Source organism: Megascapheus bottae, chromosome 7, assembly GCF_031878675.1.
Source record: "Megascapheus bottae isolate mThoBot1 chromosome 7, mThoBot2.hap1, whole genome shotgun sequence".
Classification (NCBI taxonomy): Eukaryota; Metazoa; Chordata; class Mammalia; order Rodentia; family Geomyidae; genus Megascapheus; species Megascapheus bottae.
In genome coordinates, this window is record NC_143515.1 from 12,698,760 (window position 1) to 12,714,777 (window position 16,018).

Sequence of the window (16,018 nt, forward strand, 5' to 3'; positions counted from 1 at the left end):
CAAAGATGGAAATGAAAAAATTTACAATGGCCAAGGCAAGCTTGAATAAGAACAATGACTTCGGAAGACTTAAACCAAGAACTGCCAGAAAAATCCTGGCACAGTGGTTCACATCTGTAATACCAGCTACTCAAGAGACAGAGATGAGGACAGTTTCAGGACAGTCTGGGCAAAATACTAATGAGACTATGTCTTGATAAGTAAGCCATCGTGGTGATCCACATGTAAAATCTCAGCTGCACAGGATAATTATGGTCTGAAGCTCGCCCCAGAAAGAGTGGGGTTGGACCAGGTTCTTAGACCCCATGTATTATATCTGCCTAGCAGTGTGTGGTTCTGAGTTCAAATCCTAGTACTACTGAATTTTTTAAAAAGGAAAGGGGGCTGGGAGTTTGGCCTATGGTAGAGTGCTTGCCTGTCATGTATGAAGACCCAGATTCAATTCCTTGGTACCACATACACAGATAAAAACCCAAAGTGGTGCTCTGGCTCAAGTGGCAGAGCACTAGGCCTTGAGAAAGACCAAGGACAGTGCTCAGGCCCTGAGTTCAATCCCTAGGACTGACAGCAGGAGTGTAGCCTAGTAATAGGGTGCCACCTACCATGAACAAAGCCCTGGGTTCAATTCCTCAGTACCACATACTCAGAAAAAGCGGAAAGTACTGCTATGGCTCAAGTGGCAAGGTGCTAGCCTTGAGCAAAATATGTCCAAGGACAGTGCCCAGGCCCTAAGTTCAAGCCCTAGGACTGGCAAATTACAACTACTACTACTACTAATAATAATAGGAAGGAGGTGGGGGAGGAAGAGAGGAAAGGGGAAAGGAAAAGGAAGGAAAGGAAGACGAAAAAGAGAAGAGACCAAGACATGTGAAAGGGTATCAATGTATGTGAATTAATGCACCTTCTATCTGGCAAATATCATGTAACCCTTTTACTAATTACAATAAAAAAATGCAAAAAAAGAAAATAAAAAGAGAAGAGAATTGCCCCAAAGTCCAGGAATTTAAATAGATGATACTTGGTTAAAGATAAACAGGGCATGGCAGAATTATGAACCAGTAAATTTTGTCATGTAACAGTATGTTTGCAGGTGAATATTTTGAGTCTCAGGCAATGGAACTCACTGTTAATCTAAAAAAGTTCAGTAATTACCTATTCAAGTACAAAAACACAGGAAAAAGTTTATACTTTTATTAATAATTGGATCTATTGCTTTACCTTTATAGATTTAAATCTGACCAGTGCGCAGTGGCTCATGCCTATAATCCTAGCTACTCAGGAGGGTGAGATCTGAGGATCATGGTTCAAAGCCATGAGACTAAAGACCATGAGACTCTTATCTCCAATTAACCACTAGAAAACCAAAAGTGGCGCTATGACTCAAGTGGTAGAGTGGTAGCCTTGAGCTGAATTGCTCAAGGACAGTGCCTAGGCCGAGTTCAAGCCCCACAACTGGAAAAAAAAAGGGGTAGGAGTTTGACCTACTGGTAGAGTGCTTGCCTTGCATGCATGAAGACCCAGGTTCATTTCCTTGGTACTATATGTACAGAAAAAGCTGAAAGTGGTGCTGTGGCACAAGTGGTAGAGCTGTAGCCTTTAGAAAAGCCCAAGGACAATGCTCAGGCCCTGAGTTCATGCCCCAGGTCTGGCAAATAAATAAATAAAATAAAAATAAGTAAGAAAATATGTATTTTGCCAAATATATCAATATTAGTGTATCATTGTACCATTTTTAGGTAAGATTAAAAATAAGAAACAGTTAAGTGCAGAGTATATAGGAACTCTGCCTGTGGCATGGTAGTTTTGGGGCCAGTGATTCTGGGGAACTTTCTCTTTGCACGTGGAACCAGTGCAGTGAGTGAGTGAGATGGGTTAAGTAAGCGGATTCAGGCAAGGAGGTGGAGCAGAGGAGCATCCAGGCTTAGCAACTTCAGGAAATGTTTAAGGATATGCATTTATAAAACAGAGGAGATGGAATTGATAAACCTAGCTATTTGGCATTTTTAGATGTTTTTGTTTATGACCAACCAACCCCAGGCATTCCAACAGGAGTCAGTAGCTCAGATAACCTGGCTCTGTAAATAAGCTTTAGTAATGGTCTTTGGTAAGGGCATAGTGCAGAGGGGGCCTCAGTTTTCCCTTGGGTGCTTAGGGAGCCCCTCCCCATTGGGAGCACAGGGGGGCAGGGCACCACTAAATTAATTTTCACATTGTACGTTTGGAGCAGGTCCCATCTGGAAAGCATTAAGTACATGCCTATTTGCAGATGTGTTAACCCTGTCTTGTTTTGATTTCATTTTTGTACTTGATTAATATCTATTTTGTTTACTTGGGATGAAAGGCAAGAATGAGTGGACAAAAAACTGAATGGATGACTATATTAAAAAATGTATGGGTCATGTCCAAGAGATTCTGATTCAGATGGACTTAGATGAGGGTTGAGCATAGGTATGGATTGTTTTATATGTTTTTTAAAATTTTTTTAAATTTACAAATGTCTCTAAAAGAGATTACAGCTTAACATTGTCCAGGAGCTGGGAGTTTGGCCTAGTGGTACAGTGCTTGCCTAGCATGCACGACGACCCAGGTTCGATTCCTTGGTACCACTTACATAGAAAAGGCCAGAAATGGTGCTGTGGCTCAAGTGGTAAAGTCTTCAGAAAGTTTAAGAACAGTGCCCAGGCCCTCAGTTCAAGCCCCAGGACTGGCAGAAATATAAAGAATATAAAAAAATTGTCCCTTTTGTATATAGTATCTTCTGATCAGAGTCACTGCTTCCACCATTACTCCCCAACTACCCTTGCTCTCATCAGTCTGGGCATCAAAATTTGCACTTCATTTTTCAAAATGCCCATTGAGTATTGTGACTAGATTCATCCCTTGTTACCTTTTCTATTCATTCATACCCTCACCCTTCTCACTATTCAATATATACTACATATTGCTGGTATTCATTTTGTTAAAATCTCTGTTCAAATGGTTTGTAGCATGGAGTTTCATTGATACATATATTTCAAGTTGCTTAGTCATATGTATATATGTGTGTGTACATGTTTACCTGGGAGGTTGTATTGTGGCTCTGAGGTCCACATAAGAGAAAGCATGCATCTTTGTTCTTTCTGGGCCTGGCTTACTTCACTTAATATGATTTTTGGCACATGTATGCATTCCCCTACAACTGGCATAAATTTCATTCTTCCTGATGAATGAATAAAATTTTACTCTGTGTGTGTGTGTGTGTGTGTGTGTGTGTGAGAGAGAGACACACACACACAGAGAGAGAGAGAGAGAGAGAGAGAGAGAGAGAGAGAGAGAGAGAGAGAGAGAGAGAGAGAGAGAGAGAGAGAGAGAGAGAGAGGGAATTTTCTTGATCCATTTGTTTATTGCTATAGGCAGATAGTCTTTTTCCATAACTTGGCTATTGTGAATAGTACTGCAACAAACATGGGTGTTCAGGTGCCTTTGTCTTTCATCTTGAAGACAATTTCCCAGTGGAATCACTGGATGTTAACCTATAATAGATTAACCTATGGAGATGTGGCATCTCCATATTGACTAGCATAATGGTTATTACTAGTTTGCATTCCCACCAGCAGTATATACAGTAACCATCTTGATGATAGGAATGAAGATGGAATTTGTGTTGCTTTGATTTGCATTTCCTTTATGGCTAGGAATTGAGCATTTCTTGGTGTATTTATTGACCATTTGAACTTTTTCTTCTAAGAACTGTCTGTTTAGCTCCTGTTTATTGCCTGAGTGTTGATTCTTTGGAAATTGGGCTTTTTAACCCCTTGTATATTCTGGTAATTAGACCCTTGAGATATATAGATATAGATGTGCTAGCATATATATGTAAAGATCAATGTCTTCTCTCATTCTGTTGCTGTCTTTTAGCTTAGTGGCAGTATTCTTGGCTGTTCAGAAGCATTTTTGATTAATGCAGACCCATTCGTTGATTCTTTGGCCCTTATTTGCTGAACCCCTCATATTCTATCCAGAAAGTTCTTGCCTATACCAATGCATTCTAGTATTTCTCTTTCTCCTTCCTATATAGTAGTTTCAAGGTTCTGGGTCTTGTATAAAGTCTTTACACACTTTGAATTGATATTGGTACAGGTTAAGAAATATTTCAGTCTTTTGAATGAGGACTTCCAGTTCTCCCAGCACCACTTGTTGAAGAAGCAATGCTTTCTTCAGCATATATCTTAGGTTTTGTTGTTGTTGTTGTGTGCCTTGAACTCTGGGTGTGGGCACTGTCCCTGAGCTCTTCAGATAAAGGCTAATGCTCTGCCACCTGAGCCACAGTGCCACTTCTGGTTTTCTGGTGGCTAATTGGAGATGACTCTCTCTTACCTGGGCTGGCTTTGACCCATGATCCTCAGATCTCAGCCTTCTGAGCAGCTAGAGTTACAAGCGTGAGCCACCAGTGCCTGGCTTATTTTAGGCTTTTTGTTGTCAAATATTTGTTGGTTGTAGGTGCAGGGTTTATTCCCAGGTCTTCTTTTTTTTTTTTTTTTTTTTTTTTTTGCCAGTCCTGGGCTTGAGCTCAGGGCCTGAGCACTGTCCTTGGATTTTTCTCAAGACTAGAGCTCTACCACTTGAGCCTCAGCACCACTTCTGGCTTTTTTCTATGTATGTGGTACCGAGGAATCGAACCCGGGTCTTCATGCATGCTAGGCAAGCACTTTAACCAGTAGGCCAAACTCCCGGTCCCTCCCAGGTCTTCTTTTACATTAGTCTTCAGGTCTTGTTTTGTGTCAATACCTATTTGTTATTTTTTGTTATTGTGGCTTTATACAATAAATTGAAGTCTGGTATTGTGATAGCACAGTCGTTGTCTTGTTTTGGCTTTTGTTCAGAATTACTTTAACTTTTCAAGGCCTTTTGTGTTTCCATATGAATTAAAAACGTTTTCCTTTTCTATATCTCTGTGGCATTGAAATTTTAATAAGTACTATATTCAATCTGTAGGTTGCCTTTACATTTTCACAATATTGATTCTACTAATCCAAGATCATAGGAAATCTTTCTCTCTTCTCCCCTTTCTTTCTTTAAGGGCTCCTAATTTTTATTTTATTTTATTTTTTTCATATATTTTTTATTGTAATTAATAGAAGGGTTACATGATATTTGCCAGATAGATGGTGCATTAATTCCCATGTATTGATACCCTTTCACATGTCTTGGTCCCCATTTCCCTCCCCCCACTCCCACCCCTCATCTTGTTTTCCCCCGTTCCCTATCCAATTTCAAATAATCAAATACAAATATATCCGATATATCAGGTAACAAAGTGAGATATTATAATAATATGAGATAACCAAAGGACAGCAAAAGAGATGAGAGATAACATAGTACCTTAAGAAGAACAATCATTCATTATATGGCTTATGTTTCTATATCCTAGAGATCCTTTCATTCAGCGTCCTACTATATGGCCTTTTGTATCAAGGTTTTGCTCTATTGCAAATCTCTGCTAGTCAAGCCCAAGGTTTCTACTGATTATGACAAATGAGGGAAACCATTGAGCCTAAGTTCCTTTGAGTCTGGCTTACTTCACTTAATATGATATTTTCTAAATCTTTCCATTTCCTAACAAATGGGGCGATGTCATTCTTTATGATAGCAGCATGGAATTCCATTGTGTACAAATTTTTATTTTAGAGGCCTTTCACCTTCCTGTTAATCCTGTTTTAATCATGATGCAAGCTTCATCTGCTGAATGAGTGTCTTCCAAATCTGTCCCTAAATATAGCTGTCACTTGTTGATTGAGCCATGTGTAAAGAGAGGATGTAGCTTCTGCTCAGATGCGTGCCAGGTAATTCAAATTACAAACCTAAACCGTCTCAGAGAAAGTTCCATTAAAAATCATTTTTTTTTGCCGGTCCTGGGCTTGGGCTCAGGGCCTGAGCACTGTCCCCGGATTTTCTCAAGACTAAGGCTCTACCACTTGAGCCACAGCACCACTTCTGGGTTTTTGCTATATATGTGGTACCGAGGAATCGAACCTGGGTCTTCGTGCATGCTAGGCAAGCACTCTACCACTAGGCCAAACTCCTGGCCTCCATTAAAAATCTTTATCTAAAACTTTATATTTCTTAAGTCATTGGTAATGAGAGCATGGGTTTTAGAGGTTTGGCTTCAGAGGCTCTGAGCTGGGAATAAGGCCTGTGGACAAGGTTGGCTCAGCTTCTGCATAGTGTTTGCTCATACCATCTCTACTATTTCAGCCATGGCTACCCTCTGCCTCTTGTTCCTTCCCCACATTCCACAGACAGGCAGGGCTCTAGGAAATTTGTGAGTTAAAGAAGGAGTAGGGATTTGCTCAGAGGTGGAGGGATTCTTCCTGGAGCAGAAGTAGAAACTGGATTATTGAGCTGAGGGTCCAGTGGCCCCTCAAGCCAGTGGCCAGGGAAAGTAGAAGCATGGAGAGCATTCCTGGGTTGTTTTTTTTGCCAGTCCTGGGCTTGAGCTCAGGGCCTGAGCACTGTCCTTGGATCTTCTCAAGGCTAGAGCTCTACCACTTGAGCCTCAGCCCCACTTCCGGCTTTTTTTCTATGTATGTGGTACCGAGGAATCGAACCCAGGTCTTCATGCATGCTAGGCAAGCACTTTAACCACTAGGCCAAACTCCCGGCCCCCATTCCTGGGTTGTTACCTAACATTTCACATAAGTGATTTTTTTTTTTGTCAGAGGAAGTGTGAGTGCCTGAAGCCAGGAGTCTGGATTCTACTCCTTGGGGCTCTTTCCCCCTGTCCATAGGAGAGTGCTGTGGAATGTCAAGGACTGGTCCTTTTAGGCCCTCTTAACTTCCTATGAGAAGGAACCAGTGAACCAGGTGCAATGCCACCAGTGGCTCACAGACATCCTTTCAAGCCCCCAATGACAAATGCTGCTTCTTTGAGCTGAGTCTCAGGGGCAGTTCTCAAGGTTTAATCTGATGGCCCCTAGTGTCTGTGAGGGCAGTGTCTGTGAGGGCAAACATGTGGCATGTGGATGTGATAAGACCAAATTCATGGGCCCCAGAAAGATCTGTAAGAAAGATCTAGAAGCCTCCTAGCAGAGATTTACAATAGAACAAAACCTAGATACATAAAGCCATACAGTATGACGCTAAATGAAAGGACCTCCAGGACATAGAAACAAAAGCCATATAATGAGTGATTGTTGTCCTTAACGTACTATGTTATTTCTCATCTCTTTTGTTGTCCCTTGGTTATCTCATATTGTTATAGTATTTTACTTGTTATTTGATATATATTGTATATATGCTTACTTAGTTATTTGAAATAGGATAGGGAAGGCGGGGAAATAAGATGAGGGATGGGGCGGGGGGGGGGGGGAAATGAGACCAAGACATGAGAAAGGGTTATCAATGTTTGTGAAGTAATGTACCTTCTATCTGGTGAATATAATGTAACCCTTCTATTAATTACAATAAAAATATATGGAAGAAATAAAACATAAAAAAGAAAGATCTAAAGGCATGCCATGATTATATGGGTTTTTGGTTTTGTTTTTCAGGAAAAACTGCATAGAAAATCTAATGGATGAAGATGAGAAGGACAGAGCAAAGAGGTAAGCAACACTGACCCAACTCAGTGGGAGCACTGTGGCTGTTAGTCTGTCAGTCTGTCTGAATCTTGCTGCCCATGCTCTGCTTAGCAAAAGCCGTAAAAGCCACGCAGCTCTGGGCCATGCTACAAACACACTTCCCCAAAAGCATTTCAGAGCAGTTCCTTTGCTTTTGCTTCTCACCAATAACATTGCTAAGTTACTCACTGTCTGCAGCTTGCTGAGTGAACTGAGCAGTTAATATGTTTAGGCATTTGCCAATCCATTTCTGTCTTCATCCATTGATTTGATTATGGCTATGGCTTTCCTGGAACAATTTGGCTAGGCAGGCTGATAGAAGCTAAGCCAGCCTGGTTCAAGCCCTGCATCTGTAATTGAGAGAGCCTCTGACTTCGGGTAATAACACTATCATCGTGATACCACCATTACTCATTGTTAGGAAGTGTGCAGTAACCAGTCAGCACAGCTCAGTTTTATCACCTGTAAGTTGGGGTTGTCATGGCTACCTTGTACCACAGTTGGGTCAGTGGGAAGAACTAGCCTAAAAGATGTAATGTTGGAGCTGTTATGACAGTCTGTATTGATTCCTTCAAGGAACATTTATTTTATAGTTTGAAGTCATCTCTGGGAAGAAAAGACCTGTGAGGCTCTTATGTCCAATTAACCAGCAAAAAGCTGAAAGTGGAGGTGTGGATCAAGTGGTAGAGAACCAGCCTTGAAGGGAAAAGCCAAGGAAAAGCTCAAGGCCCCTAGCACAAGCACAAGCACAAGCACATATACACAGAAAAGAATGACCCAGCCAGGAGTTTGGCCTAGTGGTAGAGTGCCTGGCTAGCATGCATCAAGACCTGGATTTGATTCCTCGGTACCACATACATAGAAAAAAGCCGGAAGTGTTGCTGAGGCTCAAGTGGTAGAGCTCTAGCCTTGAGAAAGTCCAAGGACAGTGCTCAGGCCCTGAGCTCAAGCCCAGGACTGACAGGAAAAAAAAAAGAATGACCAAATGTCATCCATTTCACACGCTTCATCGAAGTCCACAGTTACAATGATAGTATGGTTCTGGGTGGCCGTCTTTCCTTGTCACCTAGGGAGGCAGCCTTGAGGAACTCAGATCCACAGACACCTGCTACATCTGTCACTGCAGTGATTGGGGAAGTCTGGATTGTTTTTAACTTCCTTTGCTATATCCTTTAAAAATCAATGATGAGATGCAGTGGGCAGCAGCATGGATGGGATGAGGTGAGCGTGGGATTGAGGGCTAGGAAACTAGGCCATCAGCCCTGGGAACACATCTCTACTTTATCTTTTGTTTTTTTATTCTTATCTCTACTTTTCCATGTACTTGAAAAAAAATCCCTACAATAGAAATTCAAACAAATAACAAAGCAATTAATTCCCAAGATTATTCACATGCATTGGGCCAGTCACTTGGCACTGGGTCCTCCCAGCAGTGCTTTGCAGATTGTAGATCAGAAATAGTGAGGACTACAAAGTCCATTTGGGACCCAACAAGAAGGAACTAAAGAGGACCAGGCTGGCCTTGAACATAGACAGGTTGGACTATAAGGAAACCTTGTGGCTTCCTACAGAGTAGTTGTAGATACAGTGCTAGACACAGAAACCCGAGCTAATGAAATCACACAAACCCCTTCATGATTTGACTCCTGTTTTCTCCCCTGCAACAAGAAGTAATAATGTCTGCCTTCCTAGGGTTATTTTACAAATCAACCAAAAATATACTGAGCTTCGTTCAGATAGTAACCACTACATGTATGTGACAATGTATGACACCTTATAATAGTCTAGTCCTCAGGTATTCCTATTCTTATTAACAATAATGAAAAGAATAGCAGTAGTGACCAGACATTATTGACTGTTTCTTACATGTGAACGCATTCCCACTAACTACTGAGCTTAAGTACTTCTATGTGCATTATCTTAACCTTCTCTTCAGCATTCCTTTGAGGCATGTGTTGCTGTTACGCCTACAATACAGATAAGAAAACTAAGGTTCAACATGGTAGATGAATATCTTTTGACAGAAATGAGAAAGCTCCAGTAAGTGGCAGGTAGGACATTAATTATGGACTGCTTTAGCATGAGACTCTGCTCTGATCTCTCTGATCACAAGAGACTCACTGTATATGCCATCACTTCAGCAGGTCCAGACTAAAACTTACATCCTAATGTGACTTTGGAGTCGGCAGAAGTTTTACTTGTCTTCCAAAAAGCTTCACAGAAAGTTTCTAGAAATCAGATTGTGTATTTTTTTTTCATTCATTCCCTGGGGCTATGGACACATCCCCTACAGTTAGTCCATTTTACATTGCTGTAACAGAATACCCAATGTCAACTAACTATAAAAGAAAAGAGATTTCCTTAGCTCACAGTTTTGGGGGCTCAAAGGCATTAGCATTGGTGAGCCTCTGTGGAGGACTTCAATGGTGAATGGCATCAGAGTGTAAAGCACTTGTGAGAGGAATGGTCATATCACAAGCCATGAAGCCGGAGGGTGAGGAGGAGCCAGGCCTGCCCCCTCCCGTGAAGCCCACCTCTTAATGATCCCATTCCCTCTTCACATCACACCAAAGACCAAGTTTCCAAGACTTGAACCCTTGGGGTTCTTCCAAACTATAGCACCATCCTGAATGGAAGTCACTTTTGCATATAGAGGCCTGTGTGCAGAAGTTGCTGTCCCTCATTCTTCTTATTCTCCAATGGGAGAAAGGTGTGGAATGTTCATGAATACCTACACTCTTCACCAAGATGGCAACAATACCCTTCAGAACATTTGAAGAAAAGAAGGCAAACACAAATGGAGATTATTTCCATTTCAGAGCCTCTGGTTTTGCAGGTTTTATAGCAGCAATGTGGGAGGCCCTTTCCTAATCCCACCTGGAGTCCCTGGTGTAAGTCCTGATTTTTGACTCCCATGAAATTCTCAGTGAGATTAGAAATGTTTAGCTTTAGGATCATAGCCCTGTTCTCTCCAAAATGGGTGCTTTGTGTGAAGCAAGACTCGGAGCTTTGGGAAACTCATGGTGTATTTAGGTCATTTGATCATGGGTTCTGAAGCAGGGCATGGTTCATGGAAATTTTGTGCATATTCCATGTCAGTTGAAGTTGTGATTATTGACTGCCCGTTGTGTGTTCACAACTCTGTGCTATGTTCTTTAGAGGAGAGGAAATGCAAAAAAATAGGGTCCTGTCCAGGATAAGGAAATAAAAGCCATATAATGAGTGATTGGTGTCCTAAATGTACTATGTTATCTCTCATCTCTTTTGCTATCCCTTGGTTATCACATATTGTTACAATATTTCACCTTGTTATCTGATATATCTTATATGTGCTTAATTGGTTATTTGAAATTGGATAGGGAAGGGGGGAAATCAAAGTGAGTGGGGGGAGGAGGGGAAGGAAATGGGGACAATGTCATGAGAAAGAGTATCAATGTTTGTGAAGTAATGCACCTTCTATCTGGTGAATAGAATGTAACCCTTCTATTAATTACAATAAAAAAATAGGGTCCGGATATTCAAAGAGGCCAATAAGGAAAACAGCTCAGTTAAGAGATATTTAGAATTCCTGGGTAACAAAGTTTCCTGTTTGCCATTTTGTGTACCATTCATTAAGTATAGCTTTTTGGATCTGATGTGACATTGTGTGGTGGGAGAAGAGGAAAGGCGTGTTTGTGTGATTATGCAGGAAGTAGTGTAATGTGGCCGGAAGTGGTATAGTTTGACGGGAAGTGGTATAGTATCACCGGAAGTGGTGTGGTATGGAAGGAAGTATCTAGGCATTTCCATTAAACAGATTTGATAATTCTTGCTACTGATTTCTTTGTGTCTTGGAGAAGTGACTAAACCTCTTCAACCTCAATTTTCTCCTAGAAAAATGGAGGTGATAAGAGTAGTAGCTTCTCCTGGGCTTATCACAGGAATTAAATGTGGCCATGCATAGACACCTGGCTGAGTGCAGTTTGCACAGTATAGTCAGGAAAACTGTGATGTATGGCTGTGGGGAGCTTGGGACACAGGAACTCTCCCTTTCTTACAGCATCTTCTCAAAAACAGGTTATTATTTTAGCCTCATTTTCAAGAAAGAAATCAGAGGCTCGGGGATTGCACAGCAAGTCAGTGGCAGGCAGCAATTCAAATATGAGCATCAGTTTAAGTCTGGCCCCCTGTGGCATTTGGCAAACGGAAACTGTTCATTTTGCTTCACTACATACTCAAGCTGTAAGGACAGTAAGTACTGACAAGAAATCTTCGCTTTCCAAATAAAATCGAGTATCTACAACTTCACAGTATTGAAAATAGTTACTCTATTTGTTGGTACAAAAGAATGCCTCTTGACTAAGAAGAAACTGCTTTGTGTTTACTTGCATTTTTGATCCATGTTAAGAAACACATATGTGATCTGTGTCCAGTGGATGCATTTAGTTTAGAGAGGGAGGTGGGTGGTGAGTTTATGACTTTGTTCAGTCAGAAGTACAGAGAAGGTTAGTCAGTTCTTGGGAGTTCTTGATAGAGTGAAAGCCAGATCTAAAACACAAGGCAAAGTCTTTTTACTCTTGGCTCTAATATTTAGGTCCAGGTAGAGAAGTGAGTAGAAATTACAAGCAATAAATGTGCCATGGTCAGGCATTTAGTGGCTCATGCCAGTAGTCCTTGCTCCTCAGGAATCTGAGACTGAGGAATACAGGTTCAGAGCTAGCCCAAGCAGAAAATTTTATAAGCCTCTCATCTCCAGTTAATAAATGAAAAGCCAGAAATGGAAGTATGGCTCAAGTGCTAGAATATCAACCTTGAGAAGAAAAGCTAATTGTCAGTGCCCAGGCCCTGAGTTCAAGCTCCAGTACTACACACACACACACACACACACACACACACACACACACACACACACACGTGCGCGCACAGACACACGTGCACACAAACACACACATGCACACACATGCACATACACACAAAGAAGTCTTACATGGTATCTTTGTGCAGAGCCGATAAATAAGAAAAAGAAACAAACATCCCATCTTCCCTATCAATACTCCAGGTAGGAGAAAAGGATATGGATACTTGTGTGGAACAATGATGAAGACTATCCTGAATGTGTTTGTTAGTGAAGTTACATTGCAAATAAAGTCTGCAGAAAGGAATACATAGCTGTAGAATGATCCTGTCTCGCAAAGGCTTTCAGGGGAGTTGGATGTCATTGGGGAATGCAAGCTGAAAAAAGGAAAAAATATATCCTGCAGAGTCTCATGAAGCAGCCAGGTAATGATCAAACGTATAGTATAAACTATACCTCAGCCAACTGCTCTGTTATAGAACATAATGTAGTTAAGAGAAAAAGATGGAGCTTAGGGGCCAGTTTGGAGGACTCCTGGTACATATGTTTGTTGACTGTACAAATACCATGCAGAATGGAAAAACAGGTCTGTGTGGTATCTGCTCATGCTCCCAGCTCCAGCCTTTTGTGACAGTTTTGTTATTATCTTCCACTGTAGGATTTGGATTGGATTTTGTTCTTTTTTTTTCTTTTGCTGATACTGGGGCCTGAACTCAGAGCCTAAGCACTATTCCTAGGTTTTTCATTGATGGCTGGAGCTCTGCCACCTGAACCACACCTCCACTTCCAGTGTTGCTGTTTAATTAAAGATAATAGTTTCTTAGATTTGTCTACCTGGTCTGACTTTGAACCATGGTCCTAAGATCTCAGCCTCCTGACTAGCTAAGCTTATCAGCATGAGCCACCAGTTCCCAGCTGGATTTGGTTTTATTTATAGCACCATTGCATTTATAGCACCATTTGGTTTTATGTATAGCTCCATTGCAGTGGGGAGAAATAGCAGTAAAAACTTTCTGAAGCTTCCTCTTTGTCTTGGTGGTGATTAGGCAGCAGCAAGCCTGGCAAGAACCAGAGAGGTAACGGGACATATCCAGTTATATTACTCTGTAATTTCCAGATGAATGACTGTTCTCACACAAAGGGCCAAGTAGAACTAGATTAGAAGGTTGAATATTGATTCTTCCTGTGGCCCAGTGAATGGCAGAATGTGGGAGTAGGCTTTTCCTTTTGAGGGAGATTTGACCTTTACCTGGCTGAAGTCTGTGGGTTAGCTCTTGTCAAAGGAAAAATGTGTACCTGGAAGACTGAGTAACTAGGAAAAGTCTTAGCATAGGGAGACCCAGATTTCTCTGGGGACATCTGAGACATGGGGCAGTTTCCCAAAAGCTAGTTCAATGTCCATAAATTATAAATTAATGAAGAATAGCCAGAAGGCCAGCTGCCAGTAGCTCATATCTGTAATCTTGGCTACTCTGGAAGCTGAGATCTGAGAATCGTGGTTCAGAGCCAAGTCAGGCAGGAAAGTCTGTGAGACTGTTGTCTCCAGTTAACTACCAAAAAGCCGAAAGTGGAACTGTGGCTCAAGTGGTAGAACAACAGCTCTAAGAAAGTACCATGGCCCTAAGTTCAAGCCCCAATGCCAAGAAAATAAAAAGAAGTAGGTAGGCATCTTCTTTCTTGAATAATCTGCCTTTCTTGGGAACAGTATAAGCTATTCCTCTCAGTATTTTGCTGAGAAGTTCCTTAAGACCATGCTCCAGTTAAACACTGCCTGTGTGAGTGTTAAGTAAGAGTCGGTAGGAAATGAGGCCAGCATCCCAGTGGGATCTAGACATTTTTGGATAACTGTGGTTAAAGAGTAAAACTGGAAATAGTGCTATGGCTCAAAGTGGAAGAGTATAAGCTTTGAGCAAAATTGCTCAGAGGCAGCACCCACAACCAGCATTAATAATAATAATAATAATAATAATAATAATAGCACCATCTAAAGGGCTGAAGCTCATGGATTTAGTGCTTGCTTGCCTGGCAGCGCAAAACTATAGGTTTGATCCCAAGCACTGTAGAGAAAAACTATAGCTCAGTCAGTTGGAGTACTCAGTGTATGTGGATGTAATACATTTAGGCATATACAGCCTGAATGGGGAAGTGTGCTAAAAGGAGCAATATAGAGGAAACTTTCTATATTCCACTTGACCCAGTAAAATCCTCTAATTGGGTCCTGAAAAAGCAAGTTTTTATATTCCCTGGAGTTACTACTAGTCACTGTACAAAGAAATGCAAGCAGAAGATAAATTAAAATTAACACCCCTAAGAACAAAAAGGAGGGCCAGGAGTGTATACTAGTGGTAGAGTGCTCACCTAGCATGCACAAAGACCTGGGTTCAATTTCTCAGTACCAGATACACAGAAAAGGCCGGAGTGGTGCTGTAGCTCAAGTGGTAGAGCACTAGCCTTGAGTAAAAAGCGTCTAAGGACAGTGCCCAGGACCTGAGTTCAAGCCCCAGGATGAGCCTGCCCCCGCCCCCAAAAAGAATAAATATAGAGAAGATTGTAAGTGGTATTTTAAAATCTAAACATATACATAGTTGTGTTAAATGTAGATCTGATATATGACAACTAAAAGACATTATCAGAGTAGTGTTGATTGTTTTTTGTTTGTTTTTAGAATGTTTAGCAGAACTAGACATTAACGTAGGGTTTCACACTTGCTAGATAAGTGTTCTTCTACTTGAATCACAATTTCAGCTCCTTTTGGTGGTGGTTTTATTGTTGTTGTATTGTTACCTTTAAGTAGATGCCATTTCACAAAGCAGTTTATGAATGCAGTGTATCTTGATCCTTGTCCCTCTCTCTGGTGGTTATGTTTCAGACAGGCTCTTACTTTATGCCCTGGGCTAGCCTGGGCTGCAGTCCTCCTATCTGTGCTTCCTGGGGTATCAGGCACGTGAGGATTACAGGCCCGGGTCCCTCTCCCCAGTCTTTGGTTGAGTTGGAGTCTCAGCAAGTTTTCCTGTACTCAGCTAGCCTAGAACCACAACCCTTCAATCTCCATCTCCCACAGAGCTAGTATTACAGGCTTGTGCCATTGCACCAAGCCCATCAGAAAAAATAACCTAAATATATGCTATCATAAAATATCCACTTGAAATATGATAGGGAGGTTACAAACCCCAATATATTACACAAATATCTATGTAAAGAAATCCAGTGCCAATATTACCACAAATGAAGAAGACATCAGAGTAAACATAATTATCAGGAACACAGGGTAGCATTGCGTAATGAGAAAGACCAACTCATCAAGAACAGATACCACTTCTAAAATCCTCCACCTAAAAACAGAGTTTCAAAAATAAAGTACCATCTGAAGCACAGAGATCAGACTTCACTATTCCTCCCGGCAACAGAACAAATGGACTGAAGTTAAACAGGGAGGTAGATGAACTCAAATACTCCATTAGCCAACAGAGGCTGGCTGACATTTACAGGACATTCTACCTGGCAATGTGAGAGTGAGATTTGCAGCACTGAATAAAACTAGCTAAATGAGGGAAATGGGTACCAAGACATGTGAAAGGGTATCAAT

General features: G+C 41.3%; 1 protein-coding gene across 2 annotated transcripts in view; it reads left to right on the forward strand.

Annotated features, from left to right (window-relative positions):
- The window catches only part of Npas2 (neuronal PAS domain protein 2), a 174,195-nt gene that overhangs the window by 81,523 nt on the left and 76,654 nt on the right, over positions 1 to 16,018 (forward strand). For both annotated transcript variants that reach the window (XM_090336518.1, XM_090336519.1), the window contains exon 2: positions 7,530 to 7,583. In XM_090336518.1, the coding sequence (XP_090192644.1) occupies positions 7,552 to 7,583 (32 nt within the window). In that variant the 5' untranslated portion in view covers positions 7,530 to 7,551. The remainder of the gene's footprint in view (positions 1 to 7,529; positions 7,584 to 16,018) is intronic.